Raw genomic sequence first — 27,603 nt, 5'->3', positions numbered from 1 at the left:
AAATTGTTGCAAGAATAGTCGCAGGCGTCAAAAGAATAATTGCGGGTGACAATTTTTTTTCCGCTCAACATTTTTGCCATTTCGCTAATTTTTCGGGACATATTCGCTCATCACTACTCTTGAGAGCTAAAATCTTGCCCGTATACCTGAGACGTGGGTCTTTTTAGCGGAAGCAATTTATTTGCCTTTTTTTACTTTGCCTTTAACCTCAATCTTGTTATTCCAAAAGAAAGCAATAGTTTGTCTATTGCTGCTGTGTGTTTAAATGATACACTTGTGTGTGAGCCCACTCAGGTGGTGACGCCAGTGCACAGAAAGTTGTAGAGCTCATTGTACAAGTGCCTATGAGTCAAATGTAATGCAGAGGAGGATTTATCAGCCTCAGATATAGATACAGAATAGCTGAGATATAAACATATGCCAGACAAGAAAATGAGGGACAGCGTGGGATAACCCACTAGCACTGAATCAGTTGTGGGGAAACGTATGGTATTAATATTATTGACAGCGTTTTTTCAGCAGACTTGTAGGGTTTTTTTCTTGCATATAATTACAGTAGTTTGAGACTAAGACCTGAAAGAAATCTTAATCTTAATTCCCAGTCTCCTTTAAAGAACATAGACAATTTGGATTATATGCAGTATAGAACAAAAAGTCCATTCCAACATACTTAATAGCTGCATTGACTTTGATTTGATAACTACTGAACTGTTTTCTGAGCTGCGACCAGATTGTTCTAAAGTCGTAATAAATGGACATACAATGGACAACCAATGAGCTGCCCTTGAACAAAACTGGCAGATGATCGTTCTGTGAATGCCACCAATCTGCACCCCCTTGACACTGGATTGGGGCTGTTTTTGAGATCTTTTAGGCTGGGTGGAAAAGTTAACAATTGGATGGATCTATATATGTGGTCTTGCCTGATGGCAGTTGTTGTGGTCAGCCTGGTCTAGCCTACCACTTGGGCAGAAAGAGTCAAGTAAAGAGTCACTCATGGTAAAAAAAAACGTCCAAGATCTGCTTCTTTGGCCAGGTTGCTTTTAATCTGTTTGAGCCTATGACTTGATCCATATGAAAAGCCAATGGTTCAAAGCAATAACTTCTCCATTGTTACCCATGATTGTTCCCTCTGATGTGAAACTGTCCTTTTGGATGATGCAAATATTCTATTTTCATTTGTTTATGAAAACAACTTCTTTAAAATGTCATCATTCCAGTGCATTTACTTATTACCTCTTTACAGGTCGCCTAGTTATCCTCCTCCTGGATGTGGGAAAAGCAAAGTGAAACTAAAGTCGGAACAAGATGGGATCTCTAAGACTCACAAGCTTCTGAGAAGGACTTGTTCCAGCACAGTGAAAGCCGACGATGTGTGTAACACAAAATCCCACAGAAACTTTGGCCGTTCTTTGTCGAGTGATCCTAGAGCTGAACAGACCATTAGTGTAAAATCACACAAACTCTTGAACCGCCCGTGTTCAACAGCCATTAAGCAAGAGGAATGCATCTCGGTAAAGCAACACAAACTGCTAAGTCGTTCTTGTTCTGGAGATCCCAGATGTGAGCACAACAGCACCTTGAAGCCCCATAAACTGTTAAGCAGGTCTTACTCTAGTAATCTTCGCATGGAAGAATTAGATGGACTTAAGAACCACAAATTACTCAGCAAGTCTTATTCCAATGCCCCCAAATCATCCAAAATGGACCTCTTGAAAGAACCTATAGCAGAGGGCAGGAGGCTCTCTCTTACCTCAGGGCTGATTGGTATCTTAACGCCAGCTTCATCATCACAAGCTGCTGTGCGTATGTTGGTATTCACCACTGGATTTCTTGCTTTCTTTTCTGCTGTTAGAATTACTTGGCTTTAGTTCCAAGCAGATTTAATCAGCATTAAATATTTAATAGGCAGTGGTTTGAATGTTAAAAATCAGCATGAGATTTCTGTAAAGTGAGAGTGTTTTAGTCTGTTCTGTATATAATGATCCGTTTATTTTATCACCTATTGAATTATTTTATTTACTGTGATTAACTAAGGATTTTCCACAGACATAACGTAATACAGGTTTCACACCCCCTATCCAGAAACCCATTATCCAGCAAGTTCTGAATTACGGAAAGGAAATCTCCCATAGACTCCATTTTAATCAAATAATTCTCATTTTTAAAAATGGTTTCCTTTTTCTCTGTAATAATAAAACAGTACCTTGTACTTGATCCCAACTAAGATATAATTACCCCTTATTGGGGGCAGAACAGCCCTATTGGGTTTATTTCATGGTTAAATGATTCCTTTTTCTCTGTAATAATAAAACAGTACCTGTACTTGATCCCAACTAAGATATAATTACCCCTTATTGGGGGCAGAACAGCCCTATTGGGTTTATTTAATGGTTAAATGATTCCCTTTTCTCTGTAATAATAAAACAGTACCTGTACTTGATCCCAACTAAGATATAATTACCCCTTATTGGGGGCAGAACAGCCCTATTGGGTTTATTTCATGGTTAAATGATTCCCTTTTCTCTGTAATAATAAAACAGTACCTGTACTTCATCCCAACTAAGATATAATTAATCCGTATTGGAGCCAAAACAATCCTATGGGGTTTAATTACTGTTTAAATAATTTTATTAGCAGACTATTCTGGAAAACCCCAGGTCCCGAGCATTCTGGATAACGGGTCCCATACCTGTATAATGCAAATTTTGGAAATATGGAGGCAGAACAGTGAGGCGGTAAATAAACACAGTTAATTAAGTGCTTCAGGCACACCTACTGTATACTCTCCTAGAGAGTGGCCAGAGCCAGGAGACACATGTCTTAAGCTGGCCATACACGCACCGATAATATCATACGAAACCTCGTTTCGTACGATATTCGGTGCGTGTATGGCAACTCGGCGAGGCGACCAATATCACCGGAGGCTGCTGATATCGGTTGACTCGCCGATCGGGCAGGTTAAAAGGTTTTGATCGGGCGTCATAGAAGGCACCTGAGCAAAATCTACCTTCAAGGCTGAATCGGCAGAAGGAGGTAGAAATCCTATTGTTTCTACCTCCATATCTGACGATTCAGCCCTGAATGTCTGTGGAGGATTGGAACGATCTTTTGTGCGACCGATGGTCGCACGAAAGATCGAAAATCGGCATGTGTGTGGCCATCTTAAGAATACTTATAGATTCCCAAGGTAGCCTGAGATTTCAGAACAACTTTTCCATACATTTCTGTCCCCAGATAACTATGAGAAAACAAGCTTTGAGCAAGTAGGCAAGTATCCTACCCATTGGTCTGGAAGTAAAACAGTATCATCCGTGTAAAGGTCTCTGGCTTATAGGGAGTTTGCGTGTATGTACAGTATGTATGTATGTATGTATGTGTAACTTTATTTATTTATTTATGCAGCACAGTACAGTCTTACAATGTATAAGTGTACACACAGGAAGGAAAAGTATTCTAATAAATACAATAGATAAATATAAATACCCAGATTAAGTGCCATGTGGTAAGAGATACAGTAGGAAGGAGGTCTCTGCTCTGGGTCTAAGTGGGTGGATAACATACAAGCACAAATTGGAGGGCAAAGGAGTACAATGTTTTGGTATGGGTCTTTAAAAAGATACTGGAGTTCATTTATCAACACTGGGCAAAGTGGCTCCTGGGCAGAAACCCACGGCAACCAATCCAATTGTTGCATTTGTTGCACTGGGCATGGATGGTGCAGAAAGACGGTGGCCCTGAGAGAAGTAGAAATGGCCAAGAACATATGGGGAGACAAGTAAAGAAATGTAGTGAGGAGCAGAGGAGAGGAAAAGTTTTGTACTCTATCCTTTGCTCAACAGGCAGCCTTGCTAAAGACTTTACCTGAGGCTGAATAGGTTCCCATATAGGAGAGAGCAGGAGAAGAAAATGTGAAGCTTGGACTTCAGGATTAGCAATCTCTCAAGGGGTGTATGGACAGCTACCATTATATTAATATAATTTATACTTTATTATTATACTTATTTGACCATGTCAGCAAGTTCTTCCATACATAGATAGCTAAGATTGATGGCGACAAAGGGAGTTAATGGGACAATGAAATTATGTGAGGTTTTTCTCCACATCTCAAGTGATCACATTCTCCAACTGGCAATTTTATTTTTAGAAAATATAATGAATTTTGAAAATTCTCCTTATATGACATTGTGACATGCCTTGTAATAATCCCAGCACACTGTCCTTGTTACTTCTTTGCCTAGTCTTGATCATGTTATTTGTACTCGGCTACTTCAGTTGTAAATAATTAGAGCTATGGGAAGAAAACAGAGAAGAATCTTTAAAATGAGTCAGCAGAGCCTTTATAGATGTGAAAGGAAAAAATATTTTGACGTACAGGTATGGAACCTGTTATCCAGAATGCTCAGCACCTTGGGTTTTCTAGATAAGGGATCTTTCCATAATTTGAATCTCCATGCTTTATGTCTAAATCATTTAAAGGAGAAGGAAAGTCATTTTGGCATTATACTGCCAATAGATTTGCCACCTTATTGCCACCTAGAACACTTTTTTTTATTTTGCAGAAACCATTACCATACCTGAGTAAACAAATTTAGAAGCTTTCTCCATTTGTTTAAGATAGCAGCTGCCATTTTAAGTAGCTTCCTGCCTGCAGTCTCTAGCCATTATAGCTCAGATCACACATTCCTAAGGGATGGGGGAGGGAGTTCTTAGCATTCTCGGGGTGGGGGGGGGGGAGCAGGAGAGGGGAGAGAGAGAATTGCGAAGACTCTGGCCACGGGAATAAAGGATATTTCTGAGAGAGGAAGTCAGACACTGGAACATCATGTTTACAAAAAAAGAGACAAGAAATCTTGTGTTTCTTTTGATATAGGACTCAGTGCAGCATTACTGTAAGTGTTTATGGCTGTATTTATATAGACCTTTCTGATAATGCTTACTTAGTTTTTACCTTTCCTTCTCCTTTAAACATTAAATAAACCCAGTAGAATTGTGTTGCCTCCAATAAGGGGTAATTATATCTTAGTTGGGATCAAGTACAGGTACTGTTTTATTATTACAGAGAAAAGGGAATCATTTAACCATTAAAGAAACCCAATAGGGCTGTTCTGCCCCCAATAAGGGGTAATTATATCTTAGTTGGGATCAAGTACAGGTACTGTTTTATTATTACAGAGAAAAGGGAATCATTTAACCATGAAATAAACCCAATAGGGCTGTTCTGCCCCCAATAAGGGGTAATTATATCTTAGTTGGGATCAAGTACAGGTACTGTTTTATTTATTTATTTACAGGTACAGGTTCCATTTAAATATTCGGAAAGGATTTTTTACAGTGAGAGCTGTGAAGTTGTGGAATTCCCTCCCCGAATCAGTTGTACTGGCTGATACATTATATAGCTTTAAGAAGGGACTGGATGGATTCTTAGCAAGTGAGGGAATACAGGGTTATGGGAGATAGCTCTTAGTACAAGTTGATCCAGGGACTGGTCCGATTGCCATCTTGGAGTCAGGAAGGAATTTTTTCCCCTCTGCGGCAAATTAGAGAGGCTTCAAAAGGGTTTTTTGCCTTCCTCTGTAGTTAGGCAGGTTATATTTAGGCATTATGGTTGAACGTGATGGACGTATGTCTTTATTCAACCCAACTTACTATGTATTATTACAGAGAAAAGGGAATCATTTAACCATGAAATAAACCCAATAGGGCTGTTCTGCCCCCAATAAGGGGTAATTATATCTTAGTTGGGATCAAGTACAGGTACTGTTTTATTATTACAGAGAAAAGGGAATCATTTAACCATGAAATAAACCCAATAGGACTGTTCTGCCCCCAATAAGGGGTAATTATATCTTAGTTGGGATCAAGTACAGGTACTGTTTTATTATTACAGAGAAAAGGGAATCATTTAACCATGAAATAAACCCAATAGGGCTGTTCTGCCCACAATAAGGGGTAATTATATCTTAGTTGGGACCAAGTACAGGTACTGTTTTATTATTACAGAGAAAAGGGAATCATTTAACCATGAAATAAACCCAATAGGGCTGTTCTGCCCCCAATAAGGGGTAATTATATCTTAGTTGGGATCAAGTACAGGTACTGTTTTATTATTACAGAGAAAAGGGAATCATTTAACCATGAAATAAACCCAATAGGGCTGTTCTGCCTTCAATAAGGATTAATTATATCCTAGTTGGGATTGAGTACAGGTTTTATTATTACAGAGAAAAGGAAACCATTTAACCATTAAATAAACCCAATAGGGCTGTTCTGCCCCCAATAAGGGGTAATTATATCTTAGTTAGGATCAAGTACAGGTACTGTTTTATTATTACAGAGAAAAAGGAAACAATTTTTAAAAAAGTGAATTATTTGTCTTAGGGGGAGATTTACTAATCCACGAATCAGAATCCCCAAAAGTAAAAAATCGTATTGAAAATGAAAATGTTGCGACTTTTTCGTATTTGTCACGACTTTTTCGTCGCTGCCGCAACTTTATCGTATTTTGCACGACTATTTCGTCGCCGTCGCAATTTTTTCGTATTGAGCGGTTGTAAACGTTTTTTTTTCGCGACGGCGATGAAAAAGTCGTGGAAAATATACGAAAAAGTTGCGACGGCATCGAAAAAGACACGGAACATATGAAAAAGTCGCGACGCGATGAAAAATACCGATCATTGCGATAAAAACGCATTCAGACGCCTTCGGACCGTTCGTGGAATAGTAAATCTCCCCCTATGTCTTTTAGAGATGACCATTCCATAATTTGGAGCTTTCTTGATAACGGTTTACAGATAACAGGATCCCATACCTGTACTGATTTGTAGGACTGATTAAAATAAGGGGCACTACCAGTTTTGGTTTCCTTCATTCAGCAGTTATTAAATAAATGAATGAATATGGATGTAGCCAGGGCCACAACTAGGGGTAGGCATGAGAGGCATGTGCCCAGTTTGCAAGGGTGGAGGGGCATTTGTCTACCCTGAGTTTTAGTCATTCTGCAGCTCACCTGTTTGCCCAGCTTGTCACTGCTCCATCCTACTCCTCCCCAACCCCCCGGGGGAATCGGGGGACTTTATTGCAATAAGGGTGGAGTGGGAGGGGTGACAAAACTAGACTTTGTCTAGCCATAAATTATGAATGCATATTATGCTGCTGGAGCATTAAAGTGGAACAATAACTATGGCCCAAGAAAGAATGATTGCCTGATTCCTTATTCTTTTCTGGTGCCATTATACTGTTATAATCATGCAGAAGGGAATTTTACTAATTCATAGAGTCGCTCACAGACTTGTACTGTGTTCTTTTACATCAACTAGTATTTTGTGCTGTCTAACAAGTTCACAAGCTCATATAAAATAATGTAATTCAATTTCTTTGGGCTGGAGAAGCACTTGTAATGGAAAATTAAAGTGAGACTGTTTGATAAATAGACCAATTCTTTAATAGTCTATGATAAAATTCAGATAGGAAAATGTCCGGAATCCAAAATTTGAGCTTTAATAAATCTTCCTGTATCTCTTAACCATGGAAATAGTATTTGCAGCCAAAATGATGGTAATTCCAACATGGAATGTGCTTTGTAACCAGTGCTCCTAGGTTTTATGTATGTATGTATTGTAATGCCAAGTGTGTGTGTTGGTTTTCTGCCTGATTTATGGCTCTTATTGTTTATTTACCTGCTTTTCAGTCCTGTCCCATTTGTCTCTTCAGTTACATTTTCTACTGGGCAAAACATCAATGAGATGGTACTGTACATGGGCGCCCAATGGTTTCCCCATTCCCTTCTCCATATCATCAGGAAAATCAATGTCTAGAAATATTTATCAAGAGGAATTAAAGGGGTAGTTCACCTATAAGTTAGCTTTTATATATAGCAAGTCCTGTTCTTAGCAACTTTGCAATTAGTTATTCTTTTTTATAGTTGTTTTAGTTATTAGCTCTTCTACATCTTTCCAGCTTACATATGGGGGTCACTGACCCCGGCAGCTAAAAAAAAATATTGTTCTGTGAGCTTACACTTTTATTATTATTGTTACTTTTTATTCCTTATCTTTATATTCCGGCCACTCCTATTCATATTTCAGTCTATCATTCAAAACACTGCCTGGTTGCTAAGGTAAACAAAACCCTAGCAACTAGATAGCTGCTGAAATTCCAAACTGGAGAGCTGCTGAACAAAACGCTAAATAACCAAAAAACTACAAATAAGCAATAAAAACCAATTGCAAATTGTCTCAGAATATCAATTAATTTAGAGGTGAGCAACCCCTATAATGTTGCAAACGAAGATTAATAATATATATATATATATGTGCTTAAATTTTGGCATAATTGACAAATATTTTTCTTCTTCAAAAACAAAATATTAAAACCGTGCTATGTTTATTGATTTCTTTTCCTTTAGCCAAACAATGGTGCAAAAAATGTTCCGGTGCGAGGTCACGGCTTTCTGGTTCAGGTAGGCTTCTAATGACGACGCAGTGTGATATGTAGTTGATCCAGATTACAGAATTTGCATTATAATCCACGTTTTCTTTATTTCTTCAGACAATAGAATTTGCTGAACAGAGAATACCTGTCTTAAATGAATACTGTGTGGTTTGTGATGAACCTCATGTCTTTCAAAATGGACCAATGCTGAGGGTGAGTGGTTCTTAACATCCCATGGCCATTCCCTTTATGTTCTCAAGCAATTGTTTGTTTTTGCCTAGGGCTTCTAGCTAGTGACTATTCTTTGCTATCTGCCAACCTTCTTGATTCTGTGCCGAGTGCCTCCCTGCTGTGTTCTTAATAAACTACTAGATAGGAAGCCTGAAGAATAGTGCGCAGAAAATATGCCTTCCCCTTTAGCAGCCACTATATATCCAATATTTTTAACTGCCCCCTGGTGTTATTTATCTCTGGCATCTCTAGTTCTAAAATGTTCCTTAACCCTTTCTGTAGCTACTATTTTTTTTAACTACTATGACTATTTGTACTATTTACAGAAATGTAAAATCTATGGTGCTGGTATTAAGCTACTGCCACACAGGGAAGAAACTGCCCCTCTGCCCATATCTGCTTTCCTTAGTGTTCTTGCGTCAGCCTGGGTGCAGACACATGGAGGCGATTTTTCCCAAAATGCATATGTATGCGTTTCTGTGCTGAAACCAGCTCTGTGTGCAGGCCCGGATTTGTGGCGAGGCTACAAAGGCCCGGGCCTAGGGTGGCACAAATTTAGGGGCACAAAGAGCAGATAGGAGTGGAGGGGTAGTTTCTTCCCGGTGTTGTTGTAGCTGTGAGCACTTCAAACCTAGGGCCCACACTTAGAGCCATAGACGGTATTATACACAGCAGATAAGCAGGGGTAGGTTTGCCACCGGTATGGTATTTCACCAGCCTAGCTGTAAAATGCCAACCAGGGCTGGGGCCAGTATTACAAATTTATTGGCAATTTGCCCCCACTTTGCCTCCCATCCTGCTTCCCACTCCCCCTCCATCCCACCCATTATTGCTTCCATCCTGCAGCCTCCTGGTTTTCCCGATAGTTTAGAAGTTCTGCTGCCCCCACATCATAGCCCCGCCCACTCTGTATCCTAGCCCTGCCCGGTTTTTAGTCCTGCCTCACATCATTGGCCAGTAAGAAAAAAAAGTTGGCAACCCTATCAGGGGTGAAGTAATTTTTCTAACTGATACAGATTTGCTATGAAATTTGCCATTTTGCTAGTGGACAAAAGAATGACCTTTGACATCAAAGCATTTGGCATCAGAAAAAATGCAAATTGCATTTGGCATTTTGGAGGAAAACACCCATTGACTCTAAGGGGCACATTTACTAACCCACGAACGGGCCGAATGCGTCCGATTGCGTTTTTTTCGTAATGATCGGTAATTTTGCGACTTTTTCGTATTTTTTGCGATTTTTTTCGGCGTCTTTACGATTTTTGCGTGAAAACGCGAGTTTTTCGGTGTCTTTACGAAAGTTGCGCAAAGTCGCACCTTTTTCGGAGCGTTAAAACTTGCGCGAAACGTCGCGCCTTTTAAGTTTTAATGCTACGAAAAAGGCGCGACTTTGCGCGCAAGTGTTAACGCTACGAAAAAATCGCGACTTTGCGCAACTTTCGTTTTTACGCAAAAATCGTAAAGACGCCGAAAAACTCACGTTTTTACGCAAAAATCGTAAAGACGCCGAAAAAATCGCAAAAAATACGAAAAAGTCGCAAAATGTTCGTTTCCAGTCAGAATTTTTCCAATTCGGATTCGAAATCGTGTCTTAGTAAATCAGCCCCTAAATGTATTTGCTGATTTTTTTCTGTTCGTTTGAAAATTCTTTGGAAAAAAACCCACTAAACACCACTTGTTATACAGCCAACACCATTCAAATCAATCCCAATATTAAATATATATTTTTAATGTATTTTGTTTGATTGTTGGGGATTGTGGATGTCAAGAGTTAATTTGAGTTCTGGCTGTCCAGTGTTATGGCAGAACAGAAATTTTATTACCAAATTACACTGTGTATGTTGTAAATAATTCATTCTACCAAAAAATTTATTTTTTAGCAGTAATATTGGTGTGTAGGCGCCATCTCAGTGCATTGTGCCTGAGTCTGAGCTTTCAGAAGGAGCCAGCGCTACACATAAGAACTGCTTTCAGATAACCTATTGTTTCTCCTACTCCCATGTAACTGGAGGAGTCCCAGGCCAGACTTGGATTTCTTACTATTGAGTGCTATTCTGATACCTACTGGGAGCTGCTATCTTGCTCCCTTCCCATTGTTCTGCTGATCGGCTGCTGGGAGGGGGGGGGATATCACTCCAACTTGCAGCGCCGCAGTAAAGTGTGACTGAAGTTTATCAGGGCCCAGGTCACATGGCTGTGACATCCTGGGAAATGAAGAATATGGCTAGCCCCATGTGAAATTTCAAAATTAACTATAAAAAAATCTGTTTGTATTTTTGAAAAACAGATTATAATGCAGGATTCTGCTGGAGATGCTCTATTAACTGATGAGTTAACTGATTTCCCGTGATAGTATCCATTTCCATATGGCGGCTCTGGAATTCTACAGAGTTTGGCTATGGTTCCTACATTTATTATGGGTTTATACAAGTTTGTCGTACTTTGTAGATGCAGGGGCCTCTCTCCCGTTAAAACCGTTGTGGCCTGGTGTCTATTTCCGGATATAAATAGCGGTTATTATGACAATATTCGTGCCTACCTATCCTAAGAGACTGCCAATGAGTGTTGATATAAAAGACCGCACCTTGTAAGAATGAGTGTGCGTTTAAGAGAAAAGCCCTGATTAGATAAGGTGATGAAGTAGAAGAGAGATGGGGCTCTGAAGTAAAGAGGTGGAACAAGTGGAGTCCAGGATATTTGTCTTTGCAGAACAGCTGGCACATGTCTGGCACAATGAAAAGGAGCAAAGAGGGCACAGAAATTTAAGAAAGGCTGCTACAGACACATTCCCTGGGCATGAAGCAAGGTCAAGAATTAATAGCAACACTGAGTCCATTAGAGCTGAAAGGGGAGTAAGAGAAATTGTATAGCCTTCCCTGCCTGGATAGAAAATTATACCAGCAGCTTTGCCTTAATAAATGTGCAAAAAGGGCCATTTGTCCCGTGCCCATACTGACAAGGGGCCATTATTGGTCATTACAATGATGGTTTAATGAAACATCCCCTAGTAATGGAATTGTGGGAGGTTCCCCTGTGAATCTATGCCCTGTGCCAGCTAGAATCAGTGGGTGGTTCTTACTATTTGTGGGGTCAAGGCAAGGGGCAAAGTGGGGCACAACTGTGTTTAGAAGGTTACTGTGCCTAGACTTTGTTATACAGGTATGGGGTTCTTTTATGCAGAATGCGCAGTACCTTGAGTTTTCCGGTGAAGGGGTCTTTTTGTAGGATGGATTGTTTTGCCTTCAATAAGGATTAATTATATCAAGTACAAGTACTGTTTTATTATCACAGATTAGGAAATCTTTTTTAAAAATTAGAATTATTTGCTTTAAATAGTCTCTAAGGGAGATGGGCTTGCCATAATTCGGAGACTTCTCGATAACGGGTTTCCGGGTAATGGATCCCATACCTGTACCTCTAAATGAGGTGCAGCATATGAAGGGTCAAGGGAACCAAGTACGTTACATATGCCAAAGGCCTGGGATTTAGCCCTTTTGCCCTGTGATAGTGCCTGGTGTTTCGTATGCAACTGAAGAAAGCATCAGATTGGCAGACACCCAGAGTCGGACTGGGCCAGCAGGACACTGGGCAAAAACCCCAGCGACCCAGACCCAATTCCTGCCTGCCCTTCCTTCCCCAATAGTAGCAAAAGTAAGTATAAGGTGTGTGCACAGGGGGAGGGGCTGGCGGTGGGGCCCCAGAAGGGGTATGGTGGCCCCTGGAGTAGCTGCCCCGGTGAGCCTTTCACACCCCCAGCCCTACCCTGCAGACGATCCGATATACTGGGGAAAATGTTGCAATTCTCCAAAAATATAAAGGACCATTTACACAGACCAGGTAAAGAAGTGCAAGTTCTTCTCCCAGTGCCCATTCACTTCTTCTCCTGGTCTGGCTGCTAAGCACAGGGTTAAATGCTGAAAGTATTCCCAGCACAGTGAAAAGTGAAAATCTCAATGCCTGTCCCCATGAACCTCTGTGCTCTGCTCCTTTCATTCTCATTTAACAATCACTAAACAACTGTAAAGTATTTTAGAAAAATACACAACTGCAGAGAATCAGTCCAGCTCTTATAACATGGGAAATCGGCATTGGTTTGTTATAGCAGCACCACCATGTGGGGTCAAGGTGTAAAGACACATTACCTGCAAAGGTTTTTGCAGATAAATTTGTATGTGTTAAGTTAAATAAGTATTAAGTATAATAATTATCATTATTATTGCATTCACTGGGGGGGGTCAGTATGTGAGACAGTGAATCTTTACCCAGGATGGTGTCCCTTTAGTAAAAAAAAAAAATCAATGAGGGTCTTGGGGTAATTATTTATTAATTTTTTAGAATTATGAGGGCCTGTCGACTGTTTTTTTTCCAGTGGTCTCTTTGGTTGATCACCATCTGTAAGCAATGCATCTCCATTACTGATGTTGCTGTTGTTGCTATACTATAAATTCCAAGGACTCTCTCAGGTGGCCTCTAGATGTTGGACGGAGGTTGGGTTAACCCCGCTGACTTCAAACATGCAAAACAGATGTGGGCACCAGTGGTTCTTGAAACAACTAGTTAATACAATATTTGCTGAATCACTGACCCCCACAGCCAGGAAACTATTGCTCTGTGAGGCTACAGTTTAATTGTTATTCTTACTTTTTGTAACTTTTGTTTCTATTCAGCCCCTCTCCTAATTATTTACAAGTCTCTCATCCGAACCACTGCCTGGTTGCTAAGGTAACTTGGACCCTAGCAACCAAATAGCTGCTGAAACTGCAAACTTGAGAGCCCCTGAACTAAAAATTAAGTAACTAAAAAAAAAACCCCACAAATAATAACAAATGAAGGCCAGTTGCAAGCTGTCTCTGAATATGATTCTCTGTATCATACTAAAAGTTAACTCAAAGGTGAACAATCCCTTTTAATAGTCCCCAGCACTAGAAGGATGCTCACAGAAGGTGATTGTGCCAAAAAGCTCTTTATGGGCCTCCTTTTAGTTGAACTTGGCACTGCTTAGTCCTTCCTGCCTTCTGTGCCTTCTTTCCGATCCTAATTAGCACATGTTGGGGATTCGGCAGAATCCGCCGGGGTGGGTTCAGGGTTTGGCTGAACCCAAAAAAGTGGGTTCAGTGCATCCCTAGTATTTAAATGGCGGGACATGGTGAGCCATCTGAGCCACATGTGGTAGAGGCTTCACCATCTGTATGATTTTCAGACCCTCCAAGGGGAAAGAAAAAAAAGGTCAGAATGAATTATTTGTTTTTTTGTAAAATGTTTTGCTAAAAGGCTAAAAGTTGCCCTGCTTTTATTTCTGGCAGCCCACGGTGTGTGAGAGAGAGCTGTGTGTATTCGCTTTCCAGACACTCGGAGTAATGAACGAAGCTGCAGATGAAATTGCAACTGGCGCTCAGGTATAGTATTATGTGGCCGTCAGTATGGAGGGAAATTTCCCATTATCCTGACAAATAACTTGGCATGTAATATACGTTATGTATGTGTATTGAGGAAAGCAGTACGTTTTTACATTATAACTTAGATTGAAAGAAGATCTAGAGAACATTGAGAAAAGTCAAAATCCACACATTTCCATTTCCGGAGAATTATCAACATTTGCGTTTGAATTTTTTTCATCATTTGTCTTTTTTTTAGCGCTAAAACTGTTTCAAAAACTCAAATGTCTGGTATTTATTAAGTGCAAAGAACCCGATCACTCAAATGTAAAACTTCACCATCTAAAAGCTTACGAGTTTCTATAGAAGTCAGAGCAAATGTTTCAACCTACTTGTCGTTACAGGTGGTAGACCTTTTGGTATCCATGTGTCGGTCTGCTTTGGAGTCTCCAAGAAAAGTCGTCATTTTTGAGCCATATCCTTCTGTAGTAGATCCTAATGACCCTCAGACACTGGCCTTTAATCCAAGAGTATGTATATATAATTATTCCGTGTCCTAATCATTCTCAGATACAGTAGATGTAGTGCATTGATATTATCACCCACTTTACATCTTCCTTAAGTATATTCTTATTGAAGTATATCTGTTCCCATTTATGTAGCCAAAGCAACAGTCTTTTTATTGCTAGGGAGGGGCGAGGGTGGGAGAGAACATCATGTATTTATTTATTTTAGTATAGACAGTTATCTTCCTCTGCCTTTTTATTATTTATCTCTCCTGTTTGCATCTGTTGTTTAACAGAAGAAAAATTACGACAGAGTTATGAAAGCACTGGATAGCATTGCTTCAATCAGAGAAATGACTCAAGTGAGTAAATGTGTTTTGCCTTCTGTACATGCAATTTTAATGAATAGTAGAGATTTTGGGAAATGTTTATATAATCACCGTTACTGTATATCTGAATGCACTTCGTCTTTCTTAGTTTACTTTGAGCTTGGTGTTTGTTCTCATAGGATGCACAATGAAACTATCCCTTGGACAATGTAAGGAATCTTATATTATGCTCCCCCTAGTTACTTCACAACTGTCATTTACGACTGCAAGTGCCAAAAAACTCACCGCTGGGCCCCCCAGCAAAGAAAAATTTGTGAGGGGCCTGGCGCACAGCTACTCCCGGCACCCTGCCCACCCACTGCCCAGGGGCGTTCCTGATCCTTTGGCCGCTTTTTAGTTGGCATCCCCCCTCGCATCATTAATGCAGAGAGCACAGTAATACTCTTGGCACTAGAAGAGCCAAAATTCCAATTTTTTCTGCTGTTGCCTGAGGTGAGTTTCTCAACTTGCCCCATGGCAGTAGTGCCTCTTCTCCCCCCACACGTTTCCCCATGCTCCTCATTCACAGGTAAGAGAGCAAGCGACTGTGGAGGGGAAGTTTAACTATAGAGAAAGCAGACCCCACGGTCCGGGCCCCCTGTTCCCTGGGCTCCCCTGCGACTGTGGGGTCTATTTCCTCTATACTTGCCATTGGCAAGTTTTGTTGCAGTCCCGCAAATTTCCCCTACAGTGAGTTGCAAATAAAACCTGAGCGCCGCTCACTCCTTCCTTACTTCTGTTCTTAATCGAGTGCAATGGAACCTATTGATGCAGAGATAGACCCCTTGAGGTACTGGCAATTCTGCACCAGGCGGTAGCTCCACGGTTCCCTCAGCACCATATATCAATGGCACAGGCGTCATTCACACACTGAACCCCAGAAATTACACCAGCTGGACTTCAGAAATATTTAGCACAATTGCCAAATTGATTTGGGAGCTCAAACCAATAGACTTCTGTACAATTCAACAGGAGGAATGGATCAGTGGATCAAGTTTGTGATTTTTATACCCTGCAGTTACGTGCCTGATCCAATTTTTTCATAAATATGCTACCAGATATTTTTTTTCACGATCAGATTTCAAGAAAATGAATAGCTTAGTGATGATCGAATCTGTATGGGTTCACTAGGCTGAAAAAATTGCAAAACAGCAAAATTCGCACAATGCGTTGAAGTCAATAGGCATTTTTCACAGCCTTTTTTGTGGGTGCTTTTTCATAGCGAAATCTGCAGAAAAACTTTGCTCATCACTAGAATAGATGGCTCCCAGGCTAAATATATAAATAAGTGACATTATCATGCTTTATTATTAAGAGGGTTTCATTACAATAATGAGCAAAATGTCTTCCCTGTATAATGCAAAGAAAAGTATTTTAAGCTCCGTGCTGTTCTTGGCCCTTCTTTTTATTATTCTCACCCAGTGGGTGACCCACCTTCCCTAGCTTGGCCGTGCTGACCCTCAGCTTCAATCCCAATTAGGAAATGATGGCGTGTGTCATATTACCAATAATAGGAAACACAGCTTTCTGAACATGTTGCCGTTCCACATGATTTAGTAGAAAATGAATAGGATTAGTCAATATTCTTTCAGCTGGGAAAATGACTATTAAAAATTCATGGATGTTTGTGTTGTACGGAGAGTTTGCTAATAGGGATAAAAGAGTACATTGTGTTCTCTATATAGTCTGTGTGTTTTTGCCTGCGTATATTCACGTAATATGTTTGCAATATTTCCTAGGCACCTTATTTGGAAATCAAGAAGCAGATGGATAAGCAAGACCCTTTAGCCCATCCATTGCTGCAATGGTTTGTGTTCTCTATTTTATACACAGCACAAAAGCTTGATCTGAAATACCTGCAAAAGAATATGACATTTGTTTCTTTATTGTTCCACGGTTGGGGGCTAATCAGGGGGTCTAATATTTTAGCTGTTAATGGTTTCCAATGGATTCCAGCTCCCAGCATGCCCATGGATCCAATGGATGATGGGTGTCTGATTATTTTGTCTCTACAGGAAGATTCTTTTACAGTTGCTAAGAAATGAAGAAAAAGTGTTTGGGTCTTCCAGTTCATCAAGATTAAAGACTTTCCATGTGTTAAAGATTTTTAAAGGGCACCTATCACCCCCTTTTTTTTTTGTTTCCACCACCAGAGGTGAGCGCTAATAGAGCCCACACTCAAGATAGGGGAAACAAAATAGTTTTTTTGTTTTTTTTTTATAAAACTGTGGGCTACACACAACAGGCGGGACACGTATCTGCATAAGTGCCGCAACTCCCTTATTATGAGCATGTGTGTGACGTAGGAGGGTGATTTACATCCAGTCCTTCACAGATTCAGTATTCATACAGTGAAATTCCCCTTTCCACATCTGAAGAGAAACCATGGGGTACCTTAGTCGGCTTCTGTAGAGCTTATAGTCACTTATAGTAGCTACTCCCTGGCCCAACTTGTCACTATGGGGCCAATTCACTAAAGGTCAATAACGCTTATTGCATGCTTTTCTGCGTTAAAAAGCATGTGATAATTAAGTCCCAACATTAAGACGCATATCACATGCGCAAAAAAACGCACTATTGCAATGTGTTATTGACCTCGCATTGTGATAATTCTTGAATAGAAATAAAACTAACGCATGATTCACAAACACTTAGACGCGCTAAATATCGCATTAGTCTGTGCGAAAATTAACACCTACTTGAGGCAGGTGGTAATTATAGAAAAGTACAGTTCATGAGCTTTTGGCAACACAATATGGACTTTGCAGTGGGATTTATTCAAGTCTGTGTTGGCCCCAGAGTGATGCAGCCGCCAGTTTGCAGGGAAATGGGCATTTTCAGAACAGTAGTTTTCCGAAAGTAATGGTTACGTGCGTAATATCGTGCACTAATATAGCACGTGCAGCGGGAAATAACGCACGCGGCGGGAATTAATGCAAGAAAAACGCTCATCACGAGTTAAATAACGCAAAGAACATCGTCTCTTAATTATTATGCCTGTCCTTTTAGTGAATCGCAAAAAATAAGAAGCGATAAAATTTTTAACGCATGCTATAAATAGCGCTCGTTTTATTGACCTTTAGTGAATCAGGCCCTATATCTGTATTTCCCTCTTAAAGTATTTTTAATGAAGCGTGGTTGAGTCTTGCTAGCCAATAGCAGCTGACTGCACTGTGTATTTAATCATAGTTAACAGTCCCATTCATGTTAGGGAGACTATCCACCTTTGTTAAGGATAAGGTCCATAAATAGTTTTTATTAGGGATGCAACAAATTCAAACCTTTTTTAGCAGGATGCAGACCAAACTGAATACAAACATTTCAAATCATGTGACCTTTGGTCATATGCAAATTAGGATTTGGATTCAGTTCGGGATTTGGCTGTATCCTTCATGAAAGATTTGGAATTTGGCCAAATCTCACAATAGTGGGTTCTGCTCATCCCTTGTATTTATGCTCAGTGTAGTGTTTGAAAAGGGGTAGTTTGCCTTTAATGATGAGAGAATGTGTTCCATTTTGCTTGGCCTGAAAAATTAGCAAAACGGATAAAATTTGCAGAACATATTGAAGTCAATGGCTGTTTGGTCACAGCGTCTTTTTTTGTGCAACTCAACTTATTTTTGCAGTGATTGGAGTTTATGGGCATTTTCCACAGGCAAAAAGTTTTGCTCATTACTATTAGTCTTTAAAGTAACTTTTAGCATGATGTAGAGAGTGCTGTTCTCAGACAATTTTTCTAATTGGTCTTCATTTGTGGGGTTTTTAACTATTTGGCTTTTTACTCAGCAGCTCTCCAGTTTGGAATTTCAGCTGCTATCTGGTTGCTAGGGACCAAATTATCCTAGTTACCAGGCAGTAGGTTGAATGAAAGACTGAGATATGAATATGAGAGGCCTAAATGGAAAGATAGTAAATAAAAAGCTACAATAACAGAAAGATAGTTAATAAAACTATGCCTCTGTGTAGCCTCACAGAGCCATAATTTTTCGCATCCCCATTTGAAAGCAGGAAAATATTACAAGAGAAAGAATTTAAAAAAAAAAATGAAGACCAATTGAAAATTATATAAGAACTGCCCATTCTATGACATACTAAAAGTTAACTTAAAGGAGACATATTGGATAAATGGAATAAACCTCTAATTTTGTAGGAAATTATGAATAATATACGGTGCTGGTTTCCCTTTGGGCTAAACATTAATCCTATCTGTAACAATGGTCCCTTTATTGGAGCTCCCTATAGATCCTATCAGTTCTCTGTCCATGTTTCAAATGAAGGGTGGGCGTGTCCTAACGGTCCCTGCCAGAAGCACAGCTGGAGGGGTAGAGCCAATCACAGCCCTGCACTCACACAAGCAAAGACAGGCTTCAGTTCCCTATCAGGTCAGCCTAGCTGCTGATTGGTCCCTATCCTACAGTGCAGAGTGCCGCCGGCCCCCCTGCACATCCAGAGAATTCAGCCAGCAGGAAGTGGAACAGATGGGCGGGACTAGTGGGGTTTTGGTGGAATTTCTCAATAAATCAGTCCGAAGCACAATCCTTCTATATCTAAGGGGCACATTTACTAATCCACGAACGTCCGAAAAGCGTCCGAATGCGTTTTTTTTTAATGATCGGTATTTTGCGACTTTTTCGCGAATTGTCGCGAATTTTTTGAGTGCTCAATACCAAAAAGTTGCGACAATTTGTGAAAGTCGTAATGGCTATGAAAAAGTCGCGACAATTCACGAAAGTCATAATGGCCATGAAAAAGTCGCGACAATTCACGAAAGTCATAATGGCTATGAAAAAGTTGCGACAATTCACGAAATTTGCAATGGCTATGAAAAAGTTGCGACAATTCGTGCAAGTCATAACGGTTCCGAAAAAGTTGCGACAATTTACAAAAAAGTCGCAAAATGTTCGTTTCCCAATCCGAATTTTTCTCATTCGGATTCGGATTGGTGGATTAGTAAATCAGCCCCTTAGAGTATAATTCACTGCTACATTCTTAATTTTTATATGATATGTCTCCTTTAAAGGTGAACCACCCCTTTAACTAGAATTTTGTAATTGTTGTTTGGCTGTTAACCTCCGTGGATTCTCCCCTTTCCCCTGAACTCTTCACAAAAACAGAGCAATTAATCAACCAATTGTAAGCCCTGTAATGAATTCCAGTTACAGTACAATTCTGATTTGCCGATGGCTTCTCTCAGCATATTTAAGAGATTGAATGATTTATTTGCTTGGTTGATGGGCTGATCAGTTGGGCTACGCATATGTGACTGGCCTCATATAATGTCTATAGATCTGTGTGCCTTCCACTTTAGTCTCCCTTTTCTTCATAGTGCCAAGAGAGATCTATGATTAAATCCATCCTAAAACTAATGAAACCTGAAAGTGCTGATTGTGCATTTCTTGTCTTTTATTCAGGGTTATTTCCAGTAACAGATCACATATAGTGAAACTGACAGTTAACAGGGTAAGTTGACAATAAACTAATTTACAAAACAAATATACGTATTTTCTCTTTCAATCTTGATTTTTTTTTTACCCTCCTTAATGTGTTTCTTTCTTTTGCTATAAAATAAATATAAAAGTTAAATTTTTAAATTGACACCTGTTTCTACCCATGGGGACACTGTATGCCATCTTTCCATGTATACGTTTTTAAGCTGCAAGTAAAATAAATCAAAAGTTTAGATATTAAATTTATTATTTTCCTGTTCCTAAGAAAAAGGGGGTCTGTTGCACATTACAATGGAAATTGTTATAGTTATTGAAAATGTTTACAAACTGGGCTGCTAAGGTGGGGAAGTCGTGTGAAGGGCCCACTTCCAATGGGGGTCTGGCCCGGTGCAACAATGCAAATTTGTGAGCCCCAAAACGGGAGGGTATTGTGACTGAGGTGGATTGTGTGTATGGTCAAATGTTTTTTTTTTAATTAAGGGCTCCATTGTGCTTAGTGGAAAGGGCTTAACCCCCAGGAGGCCCAATGCAGACAGGCTATTAACCTGGACCTCCTGGGGGGGACCATGTCAGCTAAGTAGTATGGGGCTGTAATGCGGGGCCTGTTGGGGGTTACTGTTGTAAAGGGGGGGATGTAATAAAAGTCAGCAATGCAAAAACGTATGCTTCTGTGCGAATAAAGTTACCTTTGTGTGAATCTAATATACCTTTTTGAACGTGGAAACTGTTTAGCGACGACTTCTGATAGCGGAAGAATGTTTGCAAATTTTATCGTTTGTGACAGTGCGCAGGGTATTTAATTAAACTTCTTAATGAAAAAGTTGTTATGTTTGCTCCAAAAGATTACACCACCTTCAAGCGTGCCTTCAAGGTTTGCAATGCACAAGTAAAATTAGCAGTGTAATACCAGTCTAACGAAGAATATTACACTGCAAAATGTGAACTTTTATTCTTATTTGTGCTATTTTTTTCCATTTATGACTTTTATTATATTCCCCTGTAAAAGTATAAATGCTTTGTGTTAATAAAGTTGCTGTAGATTGAAAGAGAGGGAAAACAGGAAGAGGAAGTGAGGAGGTGGGGCAGTAGTGTGAGAGATAGGGATAGAAGAGATAGAGAGAAAGAAAACAAAGGAGGGATTTAGATTGCTGTGAAGGTTGGAATTGTGCTTCCTGATGGAATCTCTGTTTAGAATGTGGGTTCTGTTAATTTGAGTATGTTGTAGAGAATGCTATTGTGAAACAATTTGCAATTGGTCTTCATTTTTTTATTATTTGTGCATTTTTATTTATGTGGTTTTATATTCAGCAACTTTCCAGATTGTAATTTTAGCAACTATATTATTGCTTAATAGAAAGTTAAGTAATAAAAAGAAACGATAACCATGAAATTGTATCCTCAAAGAGCAAATTTTTTTTTTTTTTGCTGCTGGGGTCTGTGACCCCCATTTAAAAGCTGGAAAGAGTCAGAAGAGGATAGCAAATATTTAAAAAATAAGAAATGAAGATCAACTGAAAAGTTAGTAACAACTACTAGTTCTATAACTAAAGGTGACCCCCTCCTTCAAAGGAGAAGAAGAGACATTTTGGCATTTTACTGCCAATACATTTGCCACATTAGTGCCACCTAGAACGCTATATTTATTCTGCAGAAAGCTTTACCATACCTGAGTAAACAGCCCTAGGATTTTTCTCTGTTTGTTTAAGATAGCAGATGACACTTTAGCTTGGTCTCCGTAGCTTCCTGCTGCAGCTTTAGCTGTTGGTAGCTCAGATCACACTTTTGATGGGAGAGTAAATTCTTATGAATTCTTATGGGAGGGGGGAGAAGAGAGAGAGAGGAGAGAGCTGTGCAGACTCTGGGAGTGAAGGATTTTTCTGAGAGAGGACGTCAGATATCAAAGTATCATGTATACACAAAAGGAGACAAGAAATCCTGTGATTCTTTTGATAGAGGACTCGGTGCAGCTTTTCTGCGAGCGCTTATAGCTGTATTTACATAGACCTTTCTGATAAAGCTTACTTAGTTTTTTCCTTTCCTTCTCCTTTAAGGCTAAGTAGGATTAAATTGTGTGCAATAATGTTATCCACCAAGTGTATGAAAAACCTTTTGAGGTAATCAGGTGACCACGAATTTGCAGTTTTGGATATTCTCGGAGCTATAGCAGTGTGACTGTTTTTATTTAACAATGTATTTATTTATCTGTAATAGTGAAGGAGGAGTCTAGCCAAATATTAGACTGCAACTAAGATTATGGAATATGGAAAAGCTAGAAAACTTCTTTTACTGAAATCGTTATTTTGTGTTACAGCAACTGAAATTTATGCACACCCCTCACCAGTTCCTCCTTCTCAGCAGTCCACCAGCCAAAGAATCAAATTTTAGAGCTGCTAAAAAACTCTTCGGGAGCACATTTGCATTTCAGTAAGTCTCTTAAAAACGTCAATTTTGTTTCCAGCGTGTTTCAGTGAGTCTGTTTGAGTAAAAAAAATGGCAGCCTTGAAACTGAGTGACATCAGTGAATAACTAAAGGGGCAAGGAAAGGCTCCCAAAAAATCAACATAAATATGTAGAAAGTGCTCTCCTGTCATTGCAATTGGAAGTAATGGGCAGTGTCCAACACTGATGGCCGACATTATCTTCACCTCTGTTCAGTAAGACAATTAAAATGCCCATAACCCTTCTGGTTTTGTCGGAAGCAGATTGTTAATGTAATAATAAAGCCTTTATAGTATTTGTGAGATTAAAGTCTGTAGGCTATTTTTTATCTATACACATTGCATATTGAAATACGCTCTTAAAGGAGAACTAAACCCTAAAAATAAATATGGCTAGAAATGTCATATTTCATATACTGAACTTACTGCATCAGCCTAAAGGTTCGGCATCTCTATAGCGGAAATGATTTAGGCCTTCAAAGTTGTCACAGGAGCTCCCCATTTTGGATTTTGTGTCAGTGATACTGCACATGCTCAGTGTGCTCTGTTGAGAAGCTGAGTTTAGGGGTTGTTATTAAGCAGAAAATAAGGATCACCTGTCATAGAAGCTGATTCTGCAGGGCTGCCAATTAAATTCTGATGCTAACTGCACTCTGTTTTCAGAGCTTCCATTTACTATTAATCTGTAATATTTACTAATCAGTCTTATATTGTGCCATTTATATTCTATATATATACAGTATAGTGTGCCATTTATATTCTATATATATACAGTATATTGTGCCATTTATATTCTATATATACAGTATAGTGTGCCATTTATATTCTATATATACAGTATATTGTGCCATTTATATTCTATATATACAGTATAATGTGCCATTTATATTCTTTTTTTTTTTTTATTTCACCAAAATCTTTATTGCAAGCCATTTATATTCTATATATAAAGTATAATGTGCCATTTATATTCTATATATACAGTATAATGTGCCATTTTTATTCTATATATACAGTGTATTGTGCCATTTATATTCTATATATACAGTATAATGTGCCATTTATATTCTATATATACAGTATAATGTGCCATTTATATTCTATATATACAGTATAGTGTGCCATTTATATTGTATTTATACAGTATAGTGTGCCATTTATATTCTATATATACAGTATAATGTGCCATTTATATTCTATATATACAGTATATTGTGCCATTTATATTCTATATATACAGTATAATGTGTCATTTATATTCTATATATACAGGATAGTGTGCCATTTATATTCTATATATACAGTATATTGTGCCATTTATATTCTATATATACAGTATAATGTGCCATTTATATTCTATATATACAGTATAATGTGTCATTTATATTCTATATATACAGGATAGTGTGCCATTTATATTCTATATATACAGTATATTGTGCCATTTATATTCTATATATACAGTATAATGTGCCATTTATATTCTATATATACAGTATATTGTGCCATTTATATTCTATATATACAGTATATTGTGCCATTTATATTCTATATATACAGTATATTGTGCCATTTATATTCTATATATACAGTATAGTGTGCCATTTATATTCTATATATACAGTATAATGTGACATTTATATTCTATATATACAGGATAGTGTGCCATTTATATTCTATATATACAGTATAATGTGACATTTATATTCTATATATACAGTATAGTGTGCCATTTATATTCTATATATACAGTATAATGTGCCATTTATATTCTATATATACAGTATAATGTGAGTGGGTCCCTAAGCTCAGGTTATACTGTGACATTTATATTGTATACAGGGCTGCCATCAGAAATCACGGGGCCCCTCACAACAAAATTTTCTGGACCCCCCTCCCACCAGTACAAAGGACATTGACATGAGACATTGGTAGCCAGCAGGGCCCCCCTAATACATGGTAGCCAGCAGGGCCCCCCCCTAGTACATTGGTAGCCAGTTGTGCCCCCCCCAGTACATTGGTAGCCAGCACAGCACAGCCCTCCACTTCTAGTTCGGCTCCTCCGGCGTCTTCAGCAGCAGCAGCATCTTCAGCGGCGGCTTCGGACTCACCCGGCGAGGTACTTCCTTCACGACACCTCTGCACTTCTGAGTGCCGGCAGAAGACAGGCCCTTTTATAAGTTTGCGCCCTGTGCGTACTGGCGTGCATGTACGCACGGGGCGCAACCAATAGGATCACCCGCTGACCACCAATGACAGGGGCCCAGAACTGTTTAAAGGGGGCCCGAGCTACTAAGAAAACTGTAGCACAACCGGGCCCCCTTTTAAAGTTAAAATCGGCAGGGCCCGGGACGACTGTACCCCCTGTGCCCCCCTGATGGCGGCCCTGATTGTATATATACAGTATATAGTGAGTGGGCCCCTAAGCTCAGGTTATACTGTGACATTTATATTGTATATATACAGTATATAGTGAGTGGGTCCCTAAGCTCAGGTTATACTGTGACATTTATATTGTATATATACAGTATATAGTGAGTGGGTCCCTAAGCTCAGGTTATACTGTGACATTTATATTGTATATATACAGTATATAGTGAGTGGGCCCCTAAGCTCAGGTTATACTGTGACATTTATATTGTATATATACAGTATATAGTGAGTGGGTCCCTAAGCTCAGGTTATACTGTGACATTTATATTGTATATATACAGTATATAGTGAGTGGGTCCCTAAGCTCAGGTTATACTGTGACATTTATATTGTATATATACAGTATATAGTGAGTGGGCCCCTAAGCTCAGGTTATACTGTGACATTTATATTGTATATATACAGTATATAGTGAGTGGGCCCCTAAGCTCAGGTTATACTGTGACATTTATATTGTATATATACAGTATATAGTGAGTGGGTCCCTAAGCTCAGGTTATACTGTGACATTTATATTGTATATATACAGTATATAGTGAGTGGGCCCCTAAACTCAGGTTATATTGTGCCATTTATATTGTATATATACAGTATATAGTGAGTGGGCCCTAAACTCAGGTTATACTGTGACATTTATATTGTATATATACAGTATATAGTGAGAAGGAGAAGGAGAAGGAAAGAGAATCAGCAGAAAAGAAGATGGGGGGCATCTTTGGGGGCACAGATCTTCCCTGCTAAAGGGCTGTGGGGCCTTGGGCTGGTACAGAACCCCAAAACATTATGTGCAACATTTCTGCCCTACTTCTTTAGTGAGGCTTTAGTTCTCCTTTAAGACAATCTGCTTCCATTGTGATGCTGTGTAGCTGTTGAAATGTATCCAAAATGTCCAAAGCACGTATACTCTGTCGTCACCATTGTTCGTTTTCCCTTCCTTTTTATTTCTCCTAAGGGAAGGGTGGATTAATTTTTCTGCACAGTATTAATTTTATTACAGCAGGGATAGTATTAAGCCGGTAGTATTAATCGCTTTATTGGTTCTTTGCACAGGTGGATAAATACGTCAATTTAACAGTTATGTTTTTGCCTAAGCTCCGTGGGTTTTGCATGTCAGCTAGAGCTCTGCCGACAATTTCTGTTTTCTTTCCTAGCGGCTCACACATTGAAAACTGGCACTCAATACTGAGGAATGGTTTAGTTGTTGCCTCCAATACAAGATTGCAGGTAATAATGTGAAATAAAGAAATCTGTTTCTCGAAGTCGCAGCCACCTGCACCCAATACAGCTGCAACGGCTTCAATGGTTCCTTTATTATTATGACATGTTCCCTTGTAAAGCTCTGAATATTCAGAATATCAAACAAAATGTATTGAACTTGGTTCAAAATGAAAGTTGTTTACCCTTTTTTGAATTTAGTGACACAGTGGTACTTGTTTGCAGTTGCCCAGTTTGACAAAATCGATATTTTTTTGCAGTATTTTAGTCATTGATTTACTGAGCTTTGTAGAGTACAAAATGGTCAAACAGGCAAGAACAAGAACTTGGAAGTCACGGTGGTCTTTATTAGTTTAGGAAGGTGGCCAGGCCATTCCTGGTGCCAAGACATCTTGCAGTCGCTGTACGTTTCAAAATATTTTTCAATATTCTGACTTTCACACTTTCATTCTATTTATTATTCATTTATTTTTATTATTAATTTTTATATTAAACTTCTTTTTCTCCTTCCATTGCCAGGCAGCTTGGCAACTGAAAAGTATCGTCTGATAACATATAGGGGAACATTTACTAACATACGTTTTTTTCTGGCCTTGAAACACGATATGGTATAATTTCGAAGTAACCACTATAATTTCTGCAGTTTTAAAATGTCACGGCAATGCTTTTATCATTTGTACGAAAATATCGCAATTGCGTTCTGAAAGTCACAAAATGTTAGTGCCGAAAAATTTGTTAACGCCACGAAAACCTTTCTGGCTTTGATGCCTTCCATAGGACTCAATGGCAGTCCACAGACCAAACCTGGCAAGCAAAAAGATAGTCCCGATGAAAGTGTAACCAAAGCGTTAACAAATTCCTAAAAGTTCCTATTCTTTGTGCAAAATACGATTTTTTTGTGGAATTTTACCGAAAACCACAAGAAACTTGTGAAATTTTAACAAACTTTTCACATACATTCCGAAATGTTCTATAATTTAGAAAAAATACAAATTTATCTCAAAATGATTTAGTATATGGGCCCCTAAGTTTTGTAATAATATCCCAAACTGAATCCTATATAAAATTCAAATAAACTCGTTTTCAGGAATGTCTTGCATTTACTAAAAAAAACTACGTACATTTACTGAAAAAGTCAGCGCGGGAAAAGTCGCAGA

The 27,603-nt window shown here is 39.0% G+C and overlaps 1 protein-coding gene across 1 annotated transcript in view; it reads left to right on the top strand.

The window, feature by feature from the left end:
• parp8 (poly(ADP-ribose) polymerase family member 8) overlaps positions 1-27,603 on the top strand; it is a 152,917-nt gene that overhangs the window by 111,076 nt on the left and 14,238 nt on the right. The window contains exons 12-21 of the mRNA XM_002933029.5: positions 1,247-1,802; positions 8,408-8,461; positions 8,551-8,646; positions 13,968-14,060; positions 14,444-14,569; positions 14,842-14,907; positions 16,653-16,720; positions 20,325-20,373; positions 22,672-22,784; positions 26,383-26,455. Coding sequence (XP_002933075.1) covers positions 1,247-1,802; positions 8,408-8,461; positions 8,551-8,646; positions 13,968-14,060; positions 14,444-14,569; positions 14,842-14,907; positions 16,653-16,720; positions 20,325-20,373; positions 22,672-22,784; positions 26,383-26,455 — 1,294 coding nt within the window. The remainder of the gene's footprint in view (positions 1-1,246; positions 1,803-8,407; positions 8,462-8,550; positions 8,647-13,967; positions 14,061-14,443; positions 14,570-14,841; positions 14,908-16,652; positions 16,721-20,324; positions 20,374-22,671; positions 22,785-26,382; positions 26,456-27,603) is intronic.

The sequence above is a fragment of the Xenopus tropicalis genome, chromosome 1 (genome assembly GCF_000004195.4).
Source record: "Xenopus tropicalis strain Nigerian chromosome 1, UCB_Xtro_10.0, whole genome shotgun sequence".
Lineage (NCBI taxonomy): Eukaryota > Metazoa > Chordata > Amphibia > Anura > Pipidae > Xenopus > Xenopus tropicalis.
This window is presented reverse-complemented; position numbering and strand designations above follow the sequence as displayed.